General features: G+C 49.3%; 1 protein-coding gene across 2 annotated transcripts in view; it reads right to left on the bottom strand.

The window, feature by feature from the left end:
- The window catches only part of CUL4A (cullin 4A), a 132806-nt gene that overhangs the window by 82641 nt on the left and 23155 nt on the right, over nt 1-27010 (bottom strand). For both annotated transcript variants that reach the window (XM_073563545.1, XM_073563546.1), the window contains exons 6-10: nt 17316-17389; nt 10519-10681; nt 8236-8325; nt 2337-2419; nt 1359-1426 (exon numbers count right to left, since the gene is read on the bottom strand). In XM_073563545.1, coding sequence (XP_073419646.1) covers nt 1359-1426; nt 2337-2419; nt 8236-8325; nt 10519-10681; nt 17316-17389 — 478 coding nt within the window. The remainder of the gene's footprint in view (nt 1-1358; nt 1427-2336; nt 2420-8235; nt 8326-10518; nt 10682-17315; nt 17390-27010) is intronic.

Here is a 27010-nt window from a genome sequence, read left to right as displayed (position 1 = left end):
GGCCGTGGGAGGGCAACAACCCAGTAGCAGGACCACTACCTACACCTTTGTGCAAGGAGGAACAGGAGGAGCACTGCCAGAGCCCTGCAAAAAGACCTCCAGCAGCCCACAAATGTGCATGTGTCTGCACAAACGGCTAGAAACCAATTCCATGAGGATGGTCTGAGGGCCCGACATCCACAGATGAGGGTTGTGCTTACAACCCAACACCGTGCAGGACGCTTGGCATTTGCCACAAAACACCAGGAGTGTGAAATTCACCACTGGCACCCTGTGCTCTTCACATATGAAAGCAGATTCACACTGAGCACATGTGACAGAGTTTGGAGATGCAGTGGTGAGCGATATGCTGCCAGCCACATCCTTCAGCATGACCGGTTTGGCAGTGGGTCAGTAATGGTGTGGGTGGAATTTCTTTGGAGGGCCGCACAGCCCTCCATGTGCTCGCCAGAGGTAGCCTGACTGCCATTAGGTACCGAGATGAGATCCTCAGTCCCCTTGTGAGACCATATGCTGGTGCGGTTGGCCCTGGGTTCCTCCTAATGCAGGACAATGCCAGACCTCATGTGGCTGGAGTGTGTCAGCAGTTCCTGCAAGATGAAGGCATTGAAGCTATGGACTGGCCCGCCCGTTCCCCTGACCTGAATCCGATTGAGCACATCTGGGACATCATGTCTCGCTCCATCCACCAAGGTCACATTGCACCAGAGACTATCCATGAGTTGGCAGATGTTTGGTCCAGGTCTGGGAGGAGATCCCTCAGGAGACCATCTGCCGCATCATCTGGAGCATGCCCAGGCGTTGTGGGGAGGTCATACAGGCACATGGAGGCCCCACACACTACTGAGCATCTTTTCTTTCTCATGAGGTATTTCCACTGAAGTTGGATCAGCCTGTAATTTGATTTTCCACTTTGATTTTGACTATGATTCCAAATCCAGACCTCCATGGGATATTAATTTTGATTTACATTGATAATTGTTATGTTTTATTGTTCTGAACACATTCCACTATGCAGTGAATAAAAATTTGCAACTGGAATATTTCATTCAGAGATATCTAGGATGTGGTATTTTAGTGCTCCCTTTATTTTTTTTTGAACAGTGTAGATTTGCTTAATCCAGAACAGGGGCACTAACATTTCCCTCTTATTCTGCATATTTTTATTTATTTTATCGCTAGGACTTTGAGAACACAGTACTGGGTGGTGCAGTAACCTCTTCATCCACAGACATAATGACGTCTGTGGATAGAAACCACAAAAACCACAGGAACTCAATTTGTCTACGTGCCAGGCAAATAGGTATGGATAGGAGAAATATTGCAGACATTAAACAGAGTATTATATATTAAATTACCTTTTTGTAAGATGGCAGCCAAGTGTTCTCCTAGTAGTTGTTTCTCCACACAAGCGATCAAAGGTTTACTGCATGATAAAATATAGGACATTACTTCATGAAGGATTTGCAAATGCTTCAATGCCAACAGTTCAAAATATAGCAAATTAGTGCCAATGCTCCGCCATGTGTAACCATGAGGAACTGTTCTGGTCTGAAGAGGATATAAGCAGCTTAAAGGGGTTATCGATCTTCAGGCCGAACAAGCATACAGACGAGTGATGCTAGAAAATATTACAAAAGGATGATGTCCCTTCGGCCCCAATGTCGCCTCTCCGCTGCTTCCTAGAGTTCATTGTCGGCAGGGTTGCAGTGGTGACATCACTGCAATAACATCACTGCACTCAGCAATATTGGGCATTTTGCCTTAGCATGACCACTACTGCCAGGGATTGGCCTGCATTCATCAGTGGGGTCTCACTTACAACAAGTGTCCGCAGCAGCCATGTCAACAAAAACTCACCAATGGCAATGGGGTGGCAGGAGATTCCTGTAGTAAAGTACTGTTTATTTTTATTATTTCAAAGCATAACCAGAACTACAGACCCATATGGGGTAAAAATGGACAACCTCTTAAACTTTGCTTTGCCCGTATTTTTTCATTCAATAGGTTTCAATGACATAGTAATTATAGTGATTTAGTATTCCGCAGGTTATAATCATATTATCCCATGTTAACAATATTGCTCTAAACACTGTGCCAGGGTGGCTGTAGGCAAAGAGATGCCACATCTAGCCTTGGCCTATGTGCTATTATATAAGGCTTGTCTTTGCTGGATGTTTTCCATTGGTTGAACATACCAAACCAAGTTTACTTTATGCAAAGAAGAGGAGAGCCTATGGCTAAAAAGTGATCCCCCCCTATTTATGAACTGGCAAATGAACTGGCGGGCATGTAAGAGAGGCAGCAATTTAACAATAGGACAATACTGTACTTACTGGGTCCCATGGTCTAAATATGTGATGACCCTATCAAGCTCTTCTTCTAAACGCCTATCCACATGAAGTAAATATTCAGGAATCTAGAAACAGAAAAAACAGCATGAAAGTAAACCAAAGAACAGAAGATATGGCAAGTTTATCTAAATATATTTACACACACGGACACCCTAGCTTGTTTCATAGCTGCAGCTATATACTGTTTCATAAGACTGACCCAAAGCTGCTCTGCAGGTCCAATAGGGTCAGTGCTACCGAGTCTGGGTCTCGTCATTACAAACTGCTTATTGTGCACTATGTAAGCAGCACAATAAGATGATGGAAATGGTTCTAAATGACTTCTTTATGATAAGGTAACTGATTTGCTCTTGTTAGATTGCCTGGTGCCACTACCTGTGATATTGGCTTCTCTTTGAAAGCCATTAAAGGGGATATCCAGGATGTAATAAAAGGCATGTAGTTGCTAACAGAGGCATCTACCTGCCTGTTGTACCCGGCACTGGTCATTGAACGCTCCTGCCAGAGATTCAGCAACTCGCTGACGAGTTTCTCTTCCTGTTGACAGGCAGGGACTACTGATGTCCCCCAATTAGGCAGTGTAGATCCAGCTGTCAATAAGCATGACACCAGTAGTCCCACTCAACAGGAAGAGAAACTACTGCACTGTTGACAGCAAGTTGCTGAATCTCTGGCATGAGCAGTCAATGACCAACGCTGGGTACAACAGGCAGGTAGTTGTTTTTTTTAGCAACTACATGCTTTTTTTTTATAAAATCCCGGCTATCCCCTTTAAAAGGGAATCTGTCACCCTTTTTTTCAGCTTGCAGCTGCCGGCATAGACATCGGGGGCTTATCTACAGCATTCTGTAATGCTGTAGATAAGCCTCCGATGTAACCTGAAAGAGAAGAAAAAACAGGATTTTTGGGTTGCTTACCGTAAAATCTGTTTCTCGGAGCCTTCATTGAGGGACACAGAGACCATGGGTGTATGCTGCTGCCACTAGGAGGCTGACACTATGCACAAAAAAGGTTAGCTCCTCCTCCGCAGTGTACACCCCACCGACCGGCAGGGAATTCCTCAGTTAGTGGGAAAGCAGTAGGAGAAGTAACAGAATAGATTGAAAACAGAACAAACAACTCAACTGTAACCAATCAACCAAAGTAAGAACAGGAGTTGGAGAACATGGGAGGGTGCTGTGTCCCCCAATGAAGGCTCCGAGAAACAGATTTTACGGTAAGCAACCCAAAAATCCTGTCTTCTCGTTCGCCTTATTGGGGGACACAGAGACCATGGGACGTCCCAAAGCAGTCCCTGGGGTGGGAAACAAATTTCCATCAGGCCAGAGGACTCACCACCGCCGCCTGCAGGATCCTTCTACCTAGGCTGGCGTCCGCCGAAGCGTAGGTGTGGACCTTGTAGAATTTCACAAACGTATGAACCGAAGACCAGGTTGCAGCTTTGCAAAGCTGCAGCGCGGAGGCTCTGTGGCGTACCGCCCAGGAAGCACCCATTGCCCGGGTAGAGTGTGCTCTGATCCCCGGAGGGGCCACTCGATGCTTAACCCGGTAGGCCTCCAAAATCGCCGATCTGATACAGCGAACAATAGTGGCTTTGGAAGCCGGTTGACCTTTCCGCGCCCCATCTGGAATGATGAAAAGAGAGTCTGTCTTTCGCAAGAAAGTCGTCCTAGACAGATAGACGCTCATGACCCTGACCAGGTCCAGCTTGTTCAGGGACCGCTCCCGAGGGTGAGTTGGACTCGGACAGAAGGACGGCAGAACAATATTCTCATTGAGGTGAAAGGAGGACACCACCTTCGGAAGAAAAGAGGGCGAAGGCCGTAGAACTACCTTGTCCTGGTGAAGTACCAAGAAAGAAGAGCGGCAAGAAAGAGCCGCTAATTCCGACCCGCGCCGGATGGAAGTGATGGCCACCAGAAAAGCTACCTTCCAAGAAAGGAGAGAAAGGGAAACATCCCTGAGAGGTTCAAAAGGAGAACCTTGCAGAACCTCAAGAACAAAATTAAGATCCCATGGATCCACGGGCACCCGGTACGGAGGAGCCGTGTGAGCCACGCCCTGAAGAAAGGTTTTGACCTGAGGGCGGGAGGCCAACGTCTTCTGAAACAAAATGGACAGCGCTGAAACATGACCCTTCAAGGAACTGAGAGCAAGCCCCGCATCCAGCCCTGCCTGAAGAAACGCCAGAACGGAAGGGAGCGAAAAGCACATGGGCGCGATGTTATTGGCCTCACACCAAGTGAAATAGGCCTTCCAAGTACGGTAATAAATTTTGGAAGATGATGGCTTCCTGGCTCGGATCATGGTATGAATTACTCGACCGGAGAATCCTGCTCGTTTCAAAACCTCGGTTTCAACAGCCACGCCGTTAAACTGAGCGGCCGAGAATTGGGGTGGCAAATCGGACCTTGAGACAGCAGATCTGCCCTGTCTGGAAGCTTCCAGGGGGCGTCCGCGAGAAGGTTGACAATGTCCGCGAACCAAGACCTTCTGGGCCAATTCGGGGCGATGAGAAAGACTGGAATTCCTTCTGCTTTGATCTTCTTCAACAGCTTGGGAAGAAGAGGCAGGGGAGGAAACAGGTAGGGGAGCTTGAACTGCGACCAAGGAATGGCCAGAGCGTCGGCGCCCACTGCGAGAGGATCTCGAGCCCTGGATACAAACTGTGGGACTTTCCTGTTGAGGCGAGAAGCTAGCATATCTACGTCCGGGGTTCCCCAACGACGGCAGAGCTGAAGAAATACCTCCGGATGTAGGGACCACTCTCCTGCCGCGAGACCCTCGCGGCTGAAAAAATCGGCGGCCCAGTTGTCTACGCCGGGAATGTGTACCGCGGAGATTGTCGGTACCGAAATCTCTGCCCACTGAAGGATCTTGGACACTTCTGCCAGGGCTGAGACACTCCGTGTCCCTCCTTGGCGGTTGACATATGCCACCGCTGTGGCATTGTCTGTCTGAATCCGGACAGGCAGGCCCCTGAGGAGCCTCTCCCAGTGGACGAGAGCCAGATGGATCGCTCGTATCTCTAGGACGTTGATCGGCAGAGTAGATTCTTGAGTCGACCAACGACCCTGAACAGTGTGATTGCGGAACACTGCACCCCAGCCGAGGAGGCTGGCATCCGTTGTTACAATCTGCCAGTGAACGGGAAGAAAAGACCGCCCCAAGAGGATGAGAGGTGACGCCAACCACCAGTTGAGTGACCGCTTGATCCGGCGTGAAAGCCGAACAGGGCGATCCAGGGACAGAGCTGACCTGTTCCACCTCGACAGAATGGCGTGTTGGAGAGGTCTGGCGTGAAATTGGGCAAAGGGAACTGCCTCTATCGCCGCCACCATCTTTCCCAGGACCCTCATGGTTGTTCGGAGGGACGGAAATCGTGAGGTCTGCAGCGATCGTACATCCTGCTGCAGGGAGAGAATCTTCTCTTGCGGGAGAAAGACCCTTGACCGACGAGTGTGTCGAACAGTAGGCCCAGAAACACAAGACGTTGAGTAGGAACCAGACAGAACTTTTTCCCTTTTGACGATCCACCCGAAATTGGAAAGGGTGTCTAGGACGATCGTCAAACTTAGGCGAGCCTGTTGAAAAGAGGGAGCTTTGATCAGAATATCGTTGAGGTACGGAAAAAGAATGAGACCTCTGATCCTCAACAAGGCCATCAACGCAGCCATGATCTTCGTGAAGACTCTGGGAGCGGTGGCGAGACCGAAGGGCAGCGCGACGAACTGGTAATGTTCCTGGCGAACCGCAAAACGCAGGAACTTCTGATGTCCGGAGAATATGGGAACGTGTAGATAGGCATCCTGGATGTCTATTGAACACATGAACTCCTGCTCCTCCATGGAAGCGATTACCGAACGAACCGACACCATCCGGAAGTGGTGAAGACGGACTCTCTTGTTGAGCAGCTTGAGATCCAAGAGGATTTCGCAGGGGAGTCAAAGATTTCGAAGGTGTGGTTAATCGCCGCAATGAGGTTCTGTACTGTAACCTTCATGTCCGCGTCCTGGCCAGATTCCAGCTCTACAATCACTTCAGAAGACATATCTGACAACGCTTCACCTGACTCGGGTGAGGAGGCACAGGAGGGCGACTGTTGGGAAGGACTGGGTGCAGATGAGGGGCCAGGAGAGGATTCCGGCCGGAGATCCTGCCTGGGCCTCTTGCGGCTTCTGCTAGCTGGCTCAGATGGAGCGTCCTGTGACCTGCTGGACCCTGCAGAAGTGTCCAGGGGAAACTTATCAAGAACGGCCACTAGGGACTGAGACACCCTGGTGAGGTCTGCCACAGATTGTGAAAGAGACGAGGCCCAGCCAGGAATGGGTGGTTCGCTTTCACGTGGCGCAATAGGTGGTTCCTGGACGGGGTCATGCTGAACGGGATTGCTGCAGTCCAGGCAGATGGGGGTAGGCTGACCTGAGGGAAGTTTGCGATTGCAAGAGGAGCATGCGAAGAACTGGACTAGGGTGCCCGTGGGGACTGGCGGACGGCCACGATCAGACTTAGAATTAGACATGACGTGAAGGAAGAGAAGATGGAAACCTGCGGAAATGCCAGAAGGTTGGGGGACAGAAAGGCAGAGTAGGGTGTCAGTCTGCAGTTGCTGAAGTACTCACGGTCTGGTGACCCCAAAAGAGATGCAACAGGCCCTTGCAACTGGCCAGGAACCGACAGGGAGCGCTGACCTCTGCTTCTGTCTCCGGCTGTCAGGCTGCAAAGATGGCGACAGCCCAATGTGAGGAGGAAAAAGCGCGGTTTCAGTGCAGGAAAAAAGGCGGAGCTATTCGCCTTCACCAGAGAGAAAACCCTCCCCCCCCTTCCCAGCCACAAGCCTGAAGAGGCGGTGGAAGGGCTAAGGAACTGGCCGGCCTATGAGACTGACCGGGGGCGTGGAAGCGGTGGGCGCGAAGGCCCAAACTGAAGCTGGGGACTAAATTTAACACGGCGGCGCGGAAGAACAGAGGGGCAGCCGCGCCCGCCCTCAAAGAAGACGCCGCCCTAGTCCTGCTCCCAGACGTAGCCCTCTACAAGATACCGGCGGTGGGGTGAAGAAGGCCTGCACCGCAGCTGGGGCAAAAAGGGATGCGCGACCGGGAGGCACCGAAAACCTGCGGCGCTACTTCGGCACCGCATCCAGGTGTCTTTGTGGTCTTCCTGATCCGTCCAATAAAGGTACCTCTGTATCCCACGCTGTCTGCCCATTTTCTCCGTCTTCGCGCCTCGTCCAACCGACAGGCTCTGGTGGGCGAGTGGGTGGGAGGCAGGGGGCAAGGACCATCCGTCTTCGCTTGCACGTCACCTGTGCTGAGCCCGTGGTCCGCCCGGAGAACTATGAGTATACGGGGTGGCAGTACACGCCGTACTCATAGCCTCTTTGTGGGAGTACAGTTGTGACTATTCACACTGTATCCCTCCTAATACCTGAAAAGGAACGACGCACGTCGAGGTAGATATGGGTCCAATGAAGGAACCGTGTCCACCTCCTACTGACACTAAGCTAAACTGAGGAATTCCCTGCCGGTCGGTGGGGTGTACACTGCGGAGGAGGAGCTAACCTTTTTTGTGCATAGTGTCAGCCTCCTAGTGGCAGCAGCATACACCCATGGTCTCTGTGTCCACCAATAAGGCGAACGAGAAACACATTATATTATACTCACCGGGGTGGGCGGTCCGGTGGGCATTGCGGTCCGGTGCCTCCCTTCTTCATGCGATGACATCCTCTTCTCCCGTCCTGAAATGGCTGCGGCGCAAGCGCACTGCTCTGCCCTGTTGAGGGCAGAGCAGAATTCTGCAGTGTGCAGGCGCCAGACCTGCATGCAATTAATTGTAGAAAGGCACTATAAAAGAAAAGTGATTTAAAGCTAGCCATACTTACCTCTATCTCTTGCATTAACCTCTGCCCCTCAGACGCGTATAAACAATTTGTTTCTTCCAAAAATCTTCCTTCAAAACAATCTTTGTACACCTATACAAAACAGATAAAATAGTGAGAGGTACACAAATGCGTCATGCAGCAAGATAAACAATGGTCTTATATGAAGTATTAAAAATTTCCCTACTACTGTTAGTTTATGCTTGTGTCATTGATTTTCAGCTGGTAGACCATACTAAATATGCTATGTACACCATAGGCCTCTTTCACACTTCCGTTTTTTACAATCAGTCAAAATCCGCCAGGTTTTGAAAAAAACGGATCCGCAATTTTTTTTTGCGGATCCGTTTTTTTCCCCATTGACTTCCATTATTGGCGGATTGTCTCCGTTTTTGTGAGGATCCGCCATAATGTTGCTGTCCGTTAACATCCTCAAAGATTTCCAAACGGAGCTTGCAACGTTTTTTTGCCCGGCGGATCCTCCTCCACTGATTTAACCCTAAATTCTGTCTGGGTGCCGGAAAAAAAAAAAAAATCTCTCTCTCTCCTTCCCCCCCACCCTAGCCAGCGGCTCCTTTAAATTTCCTCATTTTGCGGATCCGTCAAAAAACGGATCCTGTGGCATCCGTTCACATCAGTTAATAACGGATCCGCTTCTCAGCCTTTTTGGCGGATTGTAACCGACACAAAAAACTGAAGTGTGAAAGAGGCCTTAGATAGTTTTTGACATACATATAGCTCTCCCAACATTCTCTATACTGGTACACACTTTTCTCAGCCCACTGTGCATGTGTTTTCAATGGGGAAAGTGGAATCAGCTGCTGTCAGATACCTATGGTGGTGGCTTACCTCACGTGGGCAGAAAAAAAAAATCTGGTGTAATTCAACATGTCAAACCCTTTGATACCACATCATCCCAGTCAGGAGGGAGTCTGAAGGACCCAAGACACACTGAACAGCTGTGAAATTCCCCCAACATGCTGCTATAAAAGTTATTATATCATGAATAAGAATATCTGTTTAGACCAGGATCGTGCTTTTCTTTGAACCAGAAGCCATGATTCGTTGCCTGACACATAACACTACCATCTCAAGGACCCTAGTAACTTACCTACAGCTATATTTTTTCCCTTGATGTATGAATAAATCTGTAATACAGGGTTAAAAAAGTGGAAAAAACACAGGGTCCGATTCCTAAACACTGATGAATCTTACAAAGGACCTGTAACCATGTCAAGAGAGAACAGATTTTGCTCTTATCATATTCCAGGCTGCTGTCCTGAGGAATCAAAAATTTTTTTTTTTTATTTATTTCTTTTAAATCTGCCATACGGTTCAGGAAATGTTTTTATAGCTCATCTTTACAATCTTTACAAGCGGGTGTTGCACACAGGGTAATAATGAGCAGAGCAGCCTATATGCACGACCCAGAGAATCCTGTGCGCAACGCCTACTTGTAAAGACAAGACATTAGGAAGCAATGGCAGGCACGGTACTACATAAGGAACGTGCCTCTGACTGTGGGGTCCACATGACTAAAGACAATAAAATACTATCAGTGCCCAATTCCCCCCTCGCACCACTCCTCTTGGTGATGCACTAATTGGGATGCCCAGCCGTCCAATGGTTCTTAAAGGGGAAGGTTTCTACGGCCACACCTACAGGGGTTAAATTCAGGTGTCCGGGTCAGTAACTCCCTTTTTCCTCCATGAGACACCTGGAAGCTTTTGTAAAAGAAGAGCAAGCAGTGGTCAATTTTACTTTTCTAAGCATATACAGTAACCCCAAACAGTAAGCCGATTCATCCAAGCTTTCTAGCCAACATTCTGGCATAAACGTTTTGAAAAGTTGTAACATTTAGACGTACCTGGGAGTTGCACTTAGATTTTGCAACTTTTGGCGTGTTCACACCAGTTTTTTCCAGCTCTGACCAAATGGGTGGAGCTGGGGTGTAAAACCACAGCCTGTCCAATTCATTATGAGTTGTGGCATTCTTTACACCACAAATCTCACTCCAGTACATGACTGGATTAAGACGTCTGGTATGGCGCACACCACCACATCATGAAGAATTGTGCACCTTTTTGTGAATCAGGAGTGTATGACTCCAGCACGTGATGAATTTGGCCTTTAATTTGAATCCAATGCATAGTTTTGCTGGGTGAGCATTTGGGGGCCTAGGTTTCAGTTAGTCCTCTCTCTTTGGACATGGTGTAAAGCCATCCCAACAGTCTACAATGTTGTCTTCCAAATAAAGCTGAATTCCTCCATTTAACAGAAACATACTTGTAGGTCAGACAGCATGCCAAGCAAACTTCTCATCAGGCTTCTGTCCACTGCCTCTCCAGAGCGCTCTTTCTCAATCAGGAGGAGGATGCCATCTATTGTTTTTGTCTGAACCAACTTGTCACTTACAACATGACAGCGAAATAACTCCAGACCCATATCCCTGCAAGGAAAAGGAACAAAAGCAAGCAAGTGAATGACTTTCTAATGAGTGATTTAGGACTCAAGCAATCCACACTGCAGAAGAAAAAATCATGCTAAATTCTAAGCTGAGTGTAAAGTCAGCCAATAGAAGGCAGCGGGTTTGGCAAATGGTTTCTTAATAGTACATAGAGACAACCAGTTCTGTACTGTACAGCTAGCAATATACTACCAGGGCACATTGTAACGCCACCTAGCATCAGGTCCACACAGAGCAGAGGACAGGAGTGCTACTGCTTATCTAACAAGAAATTGGATTGTCAGTGGTAGTAGAATTCAAATCATAAGCGGTCATCCAGCGCCAGTCAATAATGCGGCTGTGTTATGAGATGAGCGCATCGGGGTGCAGCATGCTCCCAGCACCCGAAACAGCTGCTGGAAAAGCCTTAGCCAGAATGTAAGACGACATGGTGACCATACAAAAGATGGATTTTTGGTTCTTACCGTAAAATCTCTTTCTTGGAGCCTTCATTGGGGGACACAGAATACCATGGGTGTATGCTGCTGCTGCTAGGAGGCTGACACTATGCAAAAACAATAAAATTAGCTCCTCCCCGGCAGTATACACCCACCGACAGGCACCAAGCACCTCAGTTGGTGAAAAAGCAGTAGGAGAAGCAACGAGAAAAAACTCGAACCATATGTACCAACCCAACAGGGGACTCTAAGACCCAACACGGTACAACTGAAACAGGGAGGGTGCTGTGTCCCCCAATGAAGGCTCCAAGAAAGAGATTTTACGGTAAGAACCAAAAATCCATCTTTCTTTATCGCCTTATTGGGGGACACAGAATACCATGGGACGTCCCAAAGCAGTCCCAAGGGTGGGAACAGCAAAAAGGAACGAAAGTAACCGAAAGGCTCAGGTCGGCCGGTGAGCCACCGCCGCCTGCAGAACCTTCCTACCAACCACAGCATCAGACGAGGCCTGGGTATGAACCCTGTAGAACCTCGTGAAGGTGTGCAAAGATGACCAGGTTGCAGCCTTGCAAATTTGCATGGCCGAGGCCTGGTGACGAGCAGCCCACGAAGCCGCCACAGCCCGGGTGGAATGAGCTCTTACTCCCGGAGGGGGCCGCTTTTCCTGAAGACGATACGCTTCCAGAATGGTAGAACGAATCCAGCGAGCGATCGTGGATTTGGAAGCCGGAAGGCCCTTCTGGCGACCTTCAGAGATGATTAGCAAGGAATCGGACAGACGGAAGGAAGAGGTCCTGGCAAGATAGACACGCAGGGCTCTAACTACGTCCAGTTTGTGGAGAGACTTCTCAAGAGGATGAGATGGAGCCGGACAAAAAGAAGGAAGGACGATATCCTCATTGATATGGAAAGCGGAAACCACCTTTGGAAGAAAAGAAGGAACGGGCCTGAGGACGGCTTTGTCCTGATGGAGAATGAGGTAAGGGGAACGACATGACAAGGCCGCCAATTCAGAAACTCTTCTGATGGAGGAAATGGCGATCAAAAAGGTGACCTTCCAAGAGAGAAGGGACAAAGGAATGTCCTGGAGAGGCTCGAACGGCGCCTTCTGGAGCGCGCTAAGAACGAGGTTGAGATCCCACGGGTCTATTGGCGAATGATGAGGGGGAGCCACGTGGGAAACCCCTTGTAGAAAGGTCTTGACCTGTGGTAGAGAAGCTAGCTCTCTTTGGAAGAGGATAGAGAGAGCGGAAACCTGGCCCTTGAGCGTACTGAGGGACAGACCCGCGTCTAACCCAGCTTGAAGAAACCCTAGGATAGACGGGATAGAAAACGACATTGGGAAGACTCTTCTATCATCGCACCAACGGAAAAAAGCCTTCCAGTACCTATAGTAAATGCGGGAAGAGGCTGGTTTCCTGGCTCTGATCATAGTTTGAATAACCTGACTGGACAGACCTGATTCCTTTAGAATTGCGGTCTCAATGGCCATGCCGTCAAACTCAGAGACTGAGAATTCTCGTGGTAAAGGGGGCCTTGCGAGAGAAGGTCTGGACGGTCCGGAAGCCTCCAGGGAACGTCCGCGAGCATGTTGACCAGTTCCGCGTACCAAGGCCGTCTTGGCCAATCTGGAGCAACTAGAATCACTGGTACGCCTTCCGATTTTATCTTTTTGACCACCCGAGGGATCAATGCCAGAGGCGGGAACAGATACGGAAGTTGAAACTGGGACCACGGAGTCACCAGTGCGTCGCATGCGACGGCTAGAGGGTCCCTGGACCTGGCTACGAACTGCGGCACCTTGTGGTTCATCCGAGATGCCATGAGATCGACATCCGGGGTGCCCCAACGGTCGCATATCTGAGAGAAAACCGCGGGGTGCAGGGACCATTCGCCGGACGCTAGGCCCTGGCGACTCAGAAAGTCGGCTGCCCAATTTTCCACCCCTGGAATATGGACGGCGGAGATTGTCGGAACGTAACGTTCTGCCCAGCGGAATATCTTGGCCACTTCTGACATTACCTGTTTGCTGCGCGTACCCCCCTGATGGTTTATGTACGCCACGGCCGTGGCGTTGTCCGACTGAATGCGGACCGGCTTGCCGGAAAGGAGGGGCTGCCAGTGAAGAAGGGCCAGGAAAATCGCCCTGATCTCCAAAAGATTGATTGGAAGGAGAGACTCCTGTGGCTTCCAGCGTCCTTGGGCCGCTTTCTGATGGAACACGGCTCCCCATCCTAGAAGGCTCGCATCGGTGGTGATGATTTGCCACTGAGGCGGAAGGAAGGACCTCCCTTGGAGAACTGACGCTGGCCGTAGCCACCAAGTGAGAGACTGCCTCACTCTGAGAGGAAGCCGAATAGGACGGTCCAAGGACATCGTGGTCTTGTCCCAGGCTGAAAGCAGAGACAGCTGGAGAGGGCGAAGGTGATACTGCGCAAAGGGCACTGCCTCCATGGAGGCCACCATCTTCCCCAGGACCTTCATGCCGAACCGAATGGGAATGGGAGCAGGCCTCTTGAGAGTTTTGATGCACTTGGACAGAGTTGTAAATTTTTCCTTTGGAAGAAAAACACGGGCTAGCTCCGTGTCGAATTCCATACCCAGAAAGGTCAGACGCTGGGTGGGGACCAGAATGGACTTCTCCTTGTTGACTAGCCAACCTAGGCGGCTGAGAGTGTCCAGGGTTATCTGAAGGCTCCGGAGACAGTCCTGGCGAGACGAACCCTTGATCAAAAGATCGTCCAGATAAGGGATGATGAGGATCCCTCTGGAGCGAAGGATGGCCATCACAGTCGCCATCACCTTCGTGAAAACCCGGGGCGCTGAAGCCAGGCCGAAAGGAAGAGCTGTGAACTGAAAGTGGTCTCCCTGAAACGCAAATCGAAGATACTTCTGATGTTGCACACATATTGGAATGTGGAGATAGGCATCCCGAATGTCCACCGAGCAGAGAAATTCCCCGGGCTCCATGGAAGCAATCACCGACCGAAGAGACTCCATCCTGAAATGAAGAATCTTCACGTGGCGATTGAGCAATTTGAGGTCCAGAATAGGACGAAGAGAGCCGTCTTTCTTCGGGACTACAAAGAGATTGGAGTAGAACCCGGAAAACCGTTCGTCTGAGGGAATGGGAACAATGACTCCGGCGGAAAGAAGGGAGGAAATGGCCTGCAGAAAACCCGGAAACTGGGCCCGCTGTCGCGGAGGCCGAGACCGGAAAAACCGTCTGTTCGGGAGTGAAGCAAATTCGATTTTGTAACCGGATGCGACGAGTTCTCTGACCCAAGCGTCGTCTACAAAGGACAGCCAAGCATCCGCGAAAAAGGAAAGTCTGCCGCCCACCCTGGAAGAAATTCCAGGTGGGGGTGACCCGTCACTTAGACGAAAATCTGCCGGAATTGGCTCCTGCAGATCTGGAATATTGTCCTCTAGATCTCCAGCGAGGAGCGGGTTTGTAGGAAGGTTTCCTCTGATCCCGCTCCCTGGTGGCAGGCGGCCGATCCTGTTGAGTGGCTCTCTCCGTGGCAGAGAAGGGACGAAAAGGCCTGAATGGTCGAAACCCCCTTCTGTTGAAGGGACGTTTTGGTCGAGACTGGGGAAGCGAAGTACTTTTGCCTCCAGTGGCATCGGAAATTATCTGATCCAGCTTTGCTCCAAAGAGCCTAGAGCCATGGAATGGCAGATTGGTAAGCGACTTTTTCGAAGTAGTGTCCGCATTCCATGACTTTAGCCAAAGGACTCGGCGTACAGCTACTATGTTGCTGTTAGCCCTTGCTACGCAGCCGGCCGCGTCTAAGGAGGCGGCCAAAAGGTATTTTCCCGCCTGGTTAATCTGATCTGCAAGATCTGCCAATTCGTCTTGAGGAGCTGACGCTAAGATGCCTCTGCGAAGGATTTTTGCCCAAGCGGAAATGACCTTCGCCACCCAGGCGGATGCGAAAATAGGGCAGAGAGAGGCGCCAGATGCCTCAAAGATAGACTTAGCCAGAGATTCAATCTGCCTGTCAGTAGGATCTTTGAGCGACGCCCCGTCTGGCAGAGAGAGCACCGTTTTAGAGGCTATCCGGGATACTGGAGGATCTACCTCTGGAGCCTTGGACCACTTTGAGAGCAGTTCTGCGTCAAAGGGGTACAGAACGTCCAAATACTTGCGGCCTGTGAAACGTTGTTCAGGGCGCTCCCAGTGTTTGGCTAAGGTAGTATTGAAATCGTTGTGATTGGGAAAGGTTCGGGACGGAGGTCTGGCTCGTCTAAGGACAACCGAGCTTTCCTGAGCTGGAGCCTCATCCTGTTTAAGTTTTAGTGTTTGGAAGATAGCTGCAAGAAGACTATCGACCATGTCCTGCGTTTTAGAAACGCTGTTCCCCTCAGAGCTAGCTTCCGAATGAGAATCATCGCCTGACTGAAGGCTGTCATCTGAGGAAGGAGAAGGAGGCCTGGGAGCGGAAGGGCCCTGCGAGCTCGAGGACGAAGTGGACAGAGCCCGCTTCCTAGAAGACCTTCCCCGTCTGTCTCTCTGAAGGTCGCGGTCAGGTGCGGACGACTCACCCCGAGAGGTGGTCGGGGCAGAGGTGGCTGAGGATAGCTGAGGTAATCGTTCTAAAACCTGGACCAGCGACTGTGATACTTTTGTCAAGTCAGAAACAGACTGTGACATTGTAACGGCCCACTCCGGGGGGAGAGAGGAGGGAAGAGCGCCCTCCGCCCGGGACTCTGTGCGCTCCTGAGATGCTGACATATTGGAAGGACTGCAGGGGGGGCAGAATGGAGACGACTGACCCGATGCCCACTTCTTTTTACAGCGCGCACAGGCGTAATAGATAGCGGTGGGCCTGAAGCAGAGATCCCCTGAAGGGTTGGGCATAAGTAGACTGCACTGAATGGCCGCAGGATTTAAGGAATAACTGCCGAGGAGAGCTAATCTTTGCCTCAGAGCAGAGCCTACCGAGATTCTGTGAGCAGCAGAAAACGCTGAAGTGTCCCCCAAACAGCGCAGGAAGGAGTGAAACAACCAGGAAATCCTTGTGCTGGAGGCTGGGGGCGGAGCTTAGCGGCCGCTCCATGACTGGTTAACAGCGAAGGAGAGGGCATGGCCGAAGGAGAAGGCTGGCATATGAAACGAAAAGGAGCCCTGTGATGGGCTAGTAAAGGCGCGCTGAAAAGAGCGCGCTCAGGAAGGGAGGAGGGAGCACAGCGATGAGGAGACTGTGAGGGAAAGTGAAAGTGAAAGTGAAGACGCCGCAGCCCCATGCCAGCGCCGACATAACGGAGCTGATCTGACAGTGGCCCTGGGAAGTCTGCCTCCCCTGCTTGTGACGCTGTGTGGTGAGTGGAGGAATCCCCAGTGTCTCCCTGGGAGTGAGAAACAAGCGGCGTGAGCGCGCGGCAGGCAGAGAGGGCGGGAAATTCAAAAATTGTGGACCTGAAATCACAAAGGTACAACTTCTGCCATTCACGGAGGTTATGCGGGGCCGGAGGGAACGTACAGGCACTTACCTGACGTCCCTGAAGAGGATGACCACAGGGGCCCACGGGGAAACGGCAGGCCGCTGGGGGGAAGGGAGTCCTCTGTACCCGCATCCTGCAGAAGACGGCTTAAAACACCTGCGATCGCCGTCTTCCTCTCAGCCCTGTCCCGAGAGAGGGGTGAGGAGGGGGATTCGGCAAGGACTAGCCACCTGTCCACAACCCTTATCACCGGAAGGCGAAAGGGAAAAGTCCTGCCTGCGGTACTGAGAGTTGCGATGTGGATGACACCACACTGCTCGCTCAGCCGCATGATATGGGAAATCAGGGTGACAACTACACCCTGTTTCCCGATGGAAAATAACCTAAAAGACAAAAGAGGGAAAAATTAAAAAGTTCAGACTAAACCTGAAAAGAAAAATGCGGATCTGGGGAGATCCCGGTCCGCCTCCTACAGACACTAAGCACAAACTGAGGTGCTTGGTGCCTGTCGGTGGGTGTATACTGCCGGGGAGGAGCTAATTTTATTGTTTTTGCATAGTGTCAGCCTCCTAGCAGCATACACCCATGGTATTCTGTGTCCCCCAATAAGGCGATAAAGAAACAAATACTGTCTGTGTAAACCAAAAAGGATGCGGAGGGAGAGTAGTAATCTGTAGGTGGTCTGTAAGAGGCAGGCGAGCCAAAGAGCAGGCTACACATACACTTACCATATAGAAGGAAGCATAGAGTTTTGTAGGACGTAGGTTCGATCCAAGAATAGGAAAATGCTTCTAATCATGATCTAAAGAATGGAAGAAAGATCGTTTCCAACCTTTTTCGTGTACAGAAAACCATATTTATCGGTGTTACAGTATCACAGAAAAAGCCTAAAGCTGATAGAAGGGAGACTTCAGTTACAAAAATGTAACCAATTATATCTCACTATCATATGCACCTTCTTCTGTTTATAGAAAAAAAAATGGAGGCTCATTTTATGATGTCAGTTTTCAATTTGCTTAATATAAACTAGTTTCTGTCCAGTGTCAGTAACTTCCTCGCTAATCAGCGGTGGGAGCAAGGTTGGACTAGTAGCACAAGACACCTAGTCCTGTTGGGATAATCTCCTGCTGATAAAACACTGACTTTAGAGAAAGAGCAACAGCATAAAAAGTGACACATTCTTGGATTCAGGCTTTCAGCCCCTAAGATTACATAGTAAAATACAGCTGACAAATTCCACTGAACGAGTTTATCTCATCATTTGCTTTCAAGAACAGAGCCCCTTACCGTTCTGCTCGTCAGAATACACTTCTGAATGACAATATGAACCAGCATTATGGCTGCGCCGCTGACCTAAACAGTAATAAGGCCATGTGCACACGTTGCGGTTTTTTCCATGCGGATTTGTCACAAAAGCCTGAAGGGAATCCTCATGGCAGCAAAGTTATTGAGAATCCTGAAGTCTCATGCACACACGCTGCTTATTTGTGACCTGTAGATTTGGTGCAGACTCAAATCTGCAGCGTGTCAATTCTTTAAGCGGTTTTTTTTTCACCCATTGACATCAAGTCAGTCAACAACGCTACAAAACGCAGGTCTAAAAAGACTACGGATTTACTGTGTATTTGCTGCTTTTTTAGACAGCAGTAAATGCTATAGAGATAAGCTAATATAGCAAAAGAATTCTTATATATTATAAATAGAGGTTCCTATTTCTACTGCATTGCATTATTCTGTGTGTCCCTCATCGTCAGCACCTTTTCTGAGTTTTTACTTGTCTAAAATACACATTATTTAATAAAATAAGTATATATTTTTTTTTATAATGGACATGTGCTCACTTCTCGTTTGTTGCTGATCAGTATGTGCTCGGTATTTGGTTATAATACAGCTAGAGATAATAATAACCTATTTGGCCTAAGTGTCAATATGAGAGTCAAGTGCCCCCCTGGGTGTCCCTGGGGCACATTAATATGGTAACTATTCTTCTGCATTGTTCTCGGGTGTATTGAGCATGTTGTGGTTATGTGTGGGTGTTATTTGATTTTGCACCTCGGTCTGCTCATGTGTTTGCCTGGGCTTAGTTCTCCCCTTGTGAGATTCCCATATGGTCACACCTTGGAGCATTAGTTGCACAAACCCTGTTTACTTTCTTTTGTTTTTTTTATATATACATGCTTATTTACTCTATGTATCACACTACTATCCATTAGTTATATGATATTTATCTGTGTGTGCAAACCTTTCCATCTTATATTTACAATCCCTATGGTGGCTTTATATTGTGCCCTGGCTCTGTTTGCATCCTAGACTTTCCCCTATTTTCTATTTTTAAATGGTTTTTAATATGTACATCCTTGGAATAACCAGGGACCTTCCTAGGGTTATAATATCAGCTCACAGCTGTCTGCCATGTCATTTTTTTTAAAATTTATTTAAATCATGAGAATCTGTTCAATAAGCCCCCACAGTATGCATTATGTCGGGGGGGGAGAGGGTGCAATTATGTCTGTTTAAATCTATAATCTCTCTCTATAGCATTCACTGTGGTCCAAAAATGCTAGAAAAAAATGCTCTTAGAAACCCAACTACCGGTAAGTGTAGTTCTATTTTCCCTAATCCCCCACACGACAGCACATAGGAGGTATACCAAAGAATAATGGTTTAGAGAGGGATCACGGCTTGCAGGACTTTCCTGCCAAAGGCTAGATCTCCTACTGACATAAGATCTAATCTATAATGCCTAGTGAAGGTATGGACTGAAGACTAGGTCACAGCCTTACAGATCTGCTCAGTGGATGCATTAGCCTTTTTTGCCCAGGAGACGGAGACAGCTCTAGTGGACTGGGCTTTCAGGGATACCGGAGGAGGTAGATCCTGGTTTTTATAAGCGGGCGCGATTACTTTTTTGATCCAGTTAGCTAGGGAGCTTTTGGACCCTTTTTTCCCTTTGTTCGGTCCGCAATACTGAACAAAAAGATTCTGATCTTTCCTCCAGAGTTTTGTCTTTTCCAAATAGACCAGGACTGTTCGCCGGACGTCCAGAGAATGGAATCCCACTTCCCTCTCGTCCTTCGGGTTATCACAGAAGGAGGGCAGTATTATTTCCTGGGACCTGTGGAAATCCGAAGACACTTTTGGCACAAAGGAAGGGTTTAGCCGGAAAATTATCCTATCATCCAGAATTCTTAGATAGGGCTCTTTGATGGAAAGAGCCTGAATTTCGCCCACTCTTCTTGCCGTTGTAAGGGCTACGAGTAGTGTTATTTTCCAGGATAGTTTATCTATCTGGGTCTGGTCGATAGGTTCAAATGGAGGGTTCGTTAGACCCTTTAGTACTATATTCAGGTCCCATGCTGGATTTATTTGGACGGATTCTGGAAGCTGCTGACATAAATCTCTTGATCCATCGATGCTCTGCTAGGTTTTGGTCGAATAAAAGAAACAAAACAGGGCGCATCCACTGTGTAAAACCTTTAAAACACAATTGTAATGGTGAGGCAAGGAGACTCACCTGATAGGGTTGTGAAACTTCAGTCAGAACACCTACAAACGCATGAAACAGCTGCTGCAGTCTGCACAGGGTCCAAAGACTTGTAAGTGAAGATGGCTGTGAGGTGCAATGATACACTGCGCTGCTGTAGGTATAATTCAAGGAACTTTATTGGTGTCTACGCGTTTCCTGAGCTGTCCCAGCTCACTTCATCAGGGCAACCTGATGCTCTGATGAAGTGAGCTAGGACAGCTCAGGAAACACGTAGGCACCAATAAAGTTCCTTGAATTATACCTACAGCAGCGCAGTGCATCATTGCACCTCACAGCCATCTTCACATAGGCTGGTTTCACATTAGCGCTTTTTAAGCGCATGCACGGCCGGGGGTAGCTCCGCCCCCGAGCCGGCTCTCTGCCCGGCGTGCCCGCCCCTTGCTTGTAGCGCCGCCTCCTAGCGGACAGCGGCGCCTGCGATCGGCGCACCCTATCTTTAGCATAGGGTGCGCAGATCGTGCGCAGGCCGTGCGCTAGTTGCACTTTGACCTGCGCTGCGCACTTTTGACAGTGCGCCGTGCGCGCCAAAATCCGAAAAGTTCGATTTTGGCGCGCACGGCACACCGTCAAAAGTGCGCAGCGCAGGTCAAAGCGCAACTAGCGCACGGCCTGCGCACGATCTGCGCACCCTATGCTAAAGATAGGGTGCGCCGATCGCAGGCGCCGCAGTCCGCTAGGAGGCGGCGCTACAAGCAAGGGGCGGGCACGCCGGGCAGAGAGCCGGCTCGGAGGCGGAGCTACCCCCGGCCGTGCGTGCGCTTAAAAAGTGCTAATGTGAAACCAGCCTTACAAGGTTTTGGTCGAAGTAAGAACTCAGGGCTGATACTTGGACCCTCAAGGTACTTGGTTTTAGACCTTTGGATAAGCCATCTCGTAGGAAATCTAGGATCTTTGCTAAGTCGGGGTGGAAGGGATCTATGGGAGTGGATCCATACCATGCTGAGAAAGTCTTCCATATTTTGGAATATATGGCGTTTGTGATTGGTTTCCTACTTTTTTCTAAGGTGGATATCAACGCATCTGAGAGGCCTCTGGCTTTCAGGATTGTGGTTTCAGAAGCCAGGCTGCCAAGTTTAAGCTGTGGGAAGCCGGGTGAAGGATGGGACCTTGATGTAGAAGGTCGCGGTCCAAAGGTAGGATCAGGGGGAACCTCTGAGTTCATCAGTTTTAGGGCTCCGAACCAGCTCCTTTTTGGTCAGAGAGGGGCGATCAGGATAGTATTGACCCCGTCTATCCTGACCTTTTGCAGAGTTTTCGGTATTAGGGGAATAGGTGGAAAGGCGTATGTCAGTCCGAAGTACCACGGGTGAGCGAAGGCATCCACCCTTGAGTGTTTCTCGTTTGGACCTATGGAGAAGTAATGCTTTGTTTTGGCATTCTCCTGGTTCGCAAATAGGTCTACCTCTGGGAGACCCCATTTTTTGGTTATAGTATGGAATATTCTGATATCGAGGAGGCTCCATCCTCCTGGATCTAAGTCCGTCCTGCTTAGGAAGTCTGCCTCGATGTTGTCGGATCCTTTCAGGTGGAGAGCTGACAGGGACTGGAGATGGTGTTCGGCCCAGCTGAATATTCGTGCCGAAACGTTTTGCAGACTTCGCCATTTTGTGCTGCCCTGATGACGTAGATGGGCCACGGTGGTCATATTGTCTGAGTATATCCGGACATGGGTTCCCTGGACTGATGTTTCTGCTGCCTTTAGGGCTTCTTCTACCGCTCTCAGTTCTCTGTAATTGGAAGATTGTTTTTCCATGTCTTTGGGCCAGATTCCCTGGAAGACTCCCTGAGATGATACTGCTCCCCAGCCACGTTTGCTGGCGTCTGTTGTGATTGACATCATAGGATATTGTATCCAGGGTGTTCCTTTCGCTAGGTTTCCCTGGTTGAGCCACCAGTTGAGAGACAGCTTTACGTGCTGGGGTAGGGAGATTCTCGTATTGAGGGTCTCCGGGTCTTTGTTCCAGCGTGATAGGATATATCTCTGGAGTATCCTTGAGTGGGCCTGGGCCAAGGGGACCGCTTGGATGCAAGAAGTCATTGACCCTAATGTTGACATGGCAAACCTTATGGTCACTGTTTTCTGACTTTTTAGAGTCCGAACTTTTGATCTCACACCCACCTGCTTGGTGGATGGAAGAAAGGATATCTGGTTCTAGGAATCTAGGAGGATTCCTAGAAAGACCTTCCTGGTTGAGGGATTCAGGTCTGATTTTTCCCAGTTTATTATCCAGCCCAGGGATGCCAGGGTCTGCAGGACCGATTGCAGGTGTTTAGAGTGGTGTCTGAGGGAGCCATGACCAGGAGGTCGTCCAGGTAAGGGACCATACATAAGTCCTTTCCTCTGAAGAATGCTACCACTTCTGCCATTATTTTTGTAAATGTTTGGGGTGCTGAAGATATGCCGAAGGGAAGGACTCTGAACTGGAAGTGGTGCTCTTCGTCTAGAGTGACTGCGAACCTTAGATATTGCCAATGAGATGGATGGTTGGGTACGTGGTATTAGGCCTCTTGGAGATCTATAGTGGCCATGGCAAAGTCTTCTCCGATCAATGGTATTGTGGTCTTTATCGATTCCATCTTGAAGCGTTAGTACCGGACATGTTGTTTCAGCTTCTTTAGGTTGATGATGACCCGGTATTTCCCACTTGGCTTTTTTACTAAGAACAGCCAGGAGTAGTGGCCTTGACCCTGCTCCGACTGTGGAACTGGTGAGATCACCGCCGATGACAGCATCTTTTGAAGTTCTGAATGAACTTTCTGAAGTCTTGCCGAAGGAAGGTGTGTTACTTCCAGGTTTTGAGGGGGGCTGGAGAATTCTATTTTTACTCCCCATCTGACAGAGTCCAGGATTCTTCGATCGGTGGTTATCTTCTGCCAACTCAGGAAGTAGTCTGCGATTCTGCCCCCTACCTGCTTGGCGTCATTTCTTATCTCTGTCTCAGCGGGAGTCGTGAAAAAATATTTCTGCCTCTTCCGCCTTTTGGGTAGCTCCATCGCCCTGTTTTTCCTTTACCCCTGTATTGAGGGGTTTGAGCTTGGGGTGGGTGAGAGGGCTTTTTCTTGGGCGGTTTTGGTTCGGGAAGATTTTTCTTCTTGTCGGTTACCTTCTCTAATAGTTCGTCCAATGCTGGGCCAAATACGTATTCGCCCTTGAACGGAATAGAGCATAATTTTGATAGGATATCTCCACTCCACATTTTCAGCCATAAGGCCCTTCGGGTGGTGTTGGAAAGCATGGACGTTCTTGCCGCAATACGGACCAATTCTGCCGAGGAGTCCACTAAAAAGGCCGCTGCCTTCTGTAGAAGGGGTAGAGAAGCTGGAAGATCTTCCCTTGGATTTCCTCTTTTTATATGGTTCTCTAACTGCTGGAGCCAGAGGTATAGGGTTCTAGTTACACAGGCCGATGCCATGTTTGTTTTTAATGAAGTTGCTGAGGCTTCCCAGGACTTCCTCAGTAGACTATCCATCTTTCGGTCAAGCGGGTCCTTGAGCTGCGAGGAGTCCTCGAAGGGTATCGTAGTTTTTTTTTAGCTACTCTGGCTACCTGGATATCTACTTTTGGAATCTCAGTCCAAGGTTTCACGGTTTCTTCGTCCAGGGGAAACTGATCCTTCATTTCGCCTGGGATACTCAGTTTCTTTTCCAGGAGTTCCCATTCTTCCAAGATTAGACTCTGGATATTATCATGGATAGGGAAAACCATTTTCTTCCTGTTCTTCATGCCGCCAAATAGATCATCCTGCACTGAGCGGGGTGGTCTATCTTCTTCTACTCCCATTGTGCTCCTGACTGCTGAGAGTAGTTCCTACATATCGTCTGAGGAAAAGAACCATTTTTTATCATCCTATATCCGGGTTGGGGTTAATTCACCCTCTTCCCTCCAATCCGCTGAAACGAATGACTCGGGTTCGGAATCTGAGATGTCCTCAGGGGCATATATCCTCTTCCTTGAGGTTGAGGGCCCCCCCCCAAATGACTGGGAGAAGGTAGCCAGGGACGACTGCATTTCCTGTCGCATCATCCTTCTTACTTCCTCTATCAGGGATGGCTGTTCCTCCCGGACAATTTTTGCCATGCATTGCTGGCACAATGTCTTTTTATAATCGGAGGGGAGTTTTTTCCCCACAGATGGCGCATTTGCAGCTTGAAGGTTTTTCTTCCGTTTTTGGTGTAGGATCCTTGTCTCTCTGAAAGAGAGAAAAGGAGGGGGGCCCCTAAGGATGGGTCCTAAACCAAAAAGGTATATACCCTTTTCCAAGTGTACTCACTGGGCCAGGGTTTGTGCTGGGCTCTGCAGAAGCAGCTTTCAGGGAAGGCGCATCCATCATGCAGACGTTAGTCCTACCTTATGGAGTATTCCATCAGGGTCCTTAAATAGGAACCGAGATCCAGCATTTCCTTATCTCATCCAATCGGATGTGATCGCTCCCCCTCAGTTCCTGGCACCACCTGTTTTTTTTTGCTTTTTCTTTCCATTCAAATTTCCCACCAAGATGGCGGTGCGTTCCACTGTGGAACGCAGGGAGGAAGTGACGTTGCGCCTTCGGGCCCGGCGGTGAACATCACTTCCGATGCATGCCACTCGGTTAGAGACGAGCATGCGGCGTGCGGGGGGAGCGAATCCTGGGCTGGGGAGCTACGGGAGGCACCCAGTCTGACTCTCTATCCAGCATTGCCGGAGTGCCAGAGGATGGTGCGGGTTCCGCCAGCGGCAGGAGCAACGTCCGGGGAGGAAGGGCCGGGACGATCGACCTCGGCTGCCGGCTGTCAGGTAAAAAAACGCCGGGATCTCGCCGGCCCCATCCACGGAGCACACAGAACCTCTTCATCCCTATTAGAGACAAGAAAACACTGGGGAGTAGAGGAAGGGAAGGGCTACTTAACCTCTTGTTTCCTGTCTTTAATTAGGATGGGGAGGCAACCTGCTGTGTGCTGTCGTGGTGGGGATTAGAGAAATGAGTGTTTTTGCTACTGCGGTTTTACTGCCAAAAGATGCAGAAATGTCTGCTTCCAAATACTCCACATGTGCACAGAGCCTAAAGATGTAAGCAGAAGCAACTTCGTCTCTGCACTGACACTGAAGCTGGCTGGATCAGGTGCGGTGTACTCCAGCGATCCCAGCGTCGCTGTGCTAATCGCTGGTGAAGCTGTCTGTTTGACAGCTCACCAGCGATCACATAGCAGCTTACCAGCAATCCTGACACGTTGATATCATTGTCGGGATCGCTGGTAAGTCGCTATGTGTGACTCCAGCTTTAGCCTCGATCTTCCCACTTGCCCTGTAGCAGTGGCAAGTGGGGTAATATTTGTGGGGGTGATGTCACCTTTGTATTGTTTGGTGACAACAAGCCCACCGATTAATAATGGAGAGGCATCTATAAGACACCTATCCATTACTAATCCTATAGTTGTATGGTAAATAAACACACAGCCAGAATAAAGTCCTTTAATTGAAATAATCACACAAACTCCTTTATTGAATGATAATTTACCATACCTACTGCATCGCCTAATCCCCGACTCCCGCAACAAAAATAAAATAATAACCCAACATATAATACTCACTGTCTGACGTAGTTCATTACAGAATGTCCCACAACGATTTCACATATAGAACAATGATATTGGAAGATGTGACTGCTCTACCCGGCCTCCGGTGACACACTACGAGAGGGATCATCTCCTGTCAGTGTATCACTGCACTGCCGTGAGAGTTCACCGGAGTTCATCAGCTCCGGTGCTCTCACTTATGGCACTAACACTGTGTGAGAACTTTCCCACACACAGGTACCGTAAGTGAAAGCTGATCAGCCGATACACTGCGAGAGCGATTAGCTCCTGTCAGTGTATCGCCAGAGAACAGGTACTCACATCTCCTGATGACACTCGAATTACCTGGACTACGGCGGACAGGGAGTATATGTTGGTTGATTATTTTGCATTATTTCTAGGAGACAGGGGCGTCAGGGATTTGGTGTGAGGTGAGTATAATAGGTTATTTTTATGTGATTATGTATGTAATTTTACTTTTTTTTTTTTAAACTGTGAGGACAGGTGCCGGCAGATAATACTACTCTCCCATCAGCGTCACCTGCTGTCACTGTTATTAGTGAAAGCAGACATAGCCCGATGGGAGCAGTAGTCTCATTGGCTCACACCTGCTTTTTTACCGCAGGTCACAGCAGCGGGTCACAGTCAGCTGTGTGATCGCACTGACATCTGCCAGCATGAACCCGCAGCGCTGTGACTAACAGTAATGGCAGTAGGGTAAGGCCGGGGTCACACTGCGTTATGGCAGTCCGCTAGATGGACTGTGTTACACCGAGGCATAACGCGATCTAACGCAGTCCGTTAACGCTGCCATTAACCCCCATTATCGGGCGCATCGCTAATGCATGCCATAATCGGCATGCGCTAGCGATGTGCCGTCATTCTGTGACGGAGCCTCGGACACGGGCTGCAGCGTCCGAGGCTCTGTCACCGCTAGCGTAGATGAAGCATCTGCGCTAGCGGTATAGCATAACGCGATCGCGTTATGCTATAGCGTTAACGCAGTCCGTCAACGCTATGCGATGAACGGACTGCTTTAACGCAGTGTGACCCTAGCCTACTGCACACACACGCAGACCCCCGCACACATCCACAGACAGACACGCACATATTCTCCACTCACACACATTCTCCACGCACACACTCTTCCTCCTTCTGACATTTCCTTTTCTGCAGCGTTTTTGCCTGCACATCCACAGCAAATCCGCAAACCTTTTTACATATGCGGTTTTTCTGTGGATTTGACTGACTCAATGGAAGTCATTGGGTGCAGAAAAGCTGCAGATCCTCAAAAAGAATAGACATGATGCGGAAAATAAAACG

The sequence above is a fragment of the Dendrobates tinctorius genome, unplaced genomic scaffold, assembly GCF_039654945.1.
Source record: "Dendrobates tinctorius isolate UK_male_01 unplaced genomic scaffold, ASM3965494v1 ptg000394l, whole genome shotgun sequence".
Classification (NCBI taxonomy): domain Eukaryota; kingdom Metazoa; phylum Chordata; class Amphibia; order Anura; family Dendrobatidae; genus Dendrobates; species Dendrobates tinctorius.
The sequence above is the reverse complement of the archived record's forward strand: the minus strand, read 5'-3'. Positions and strand labels throughout refer to the sequence as shown.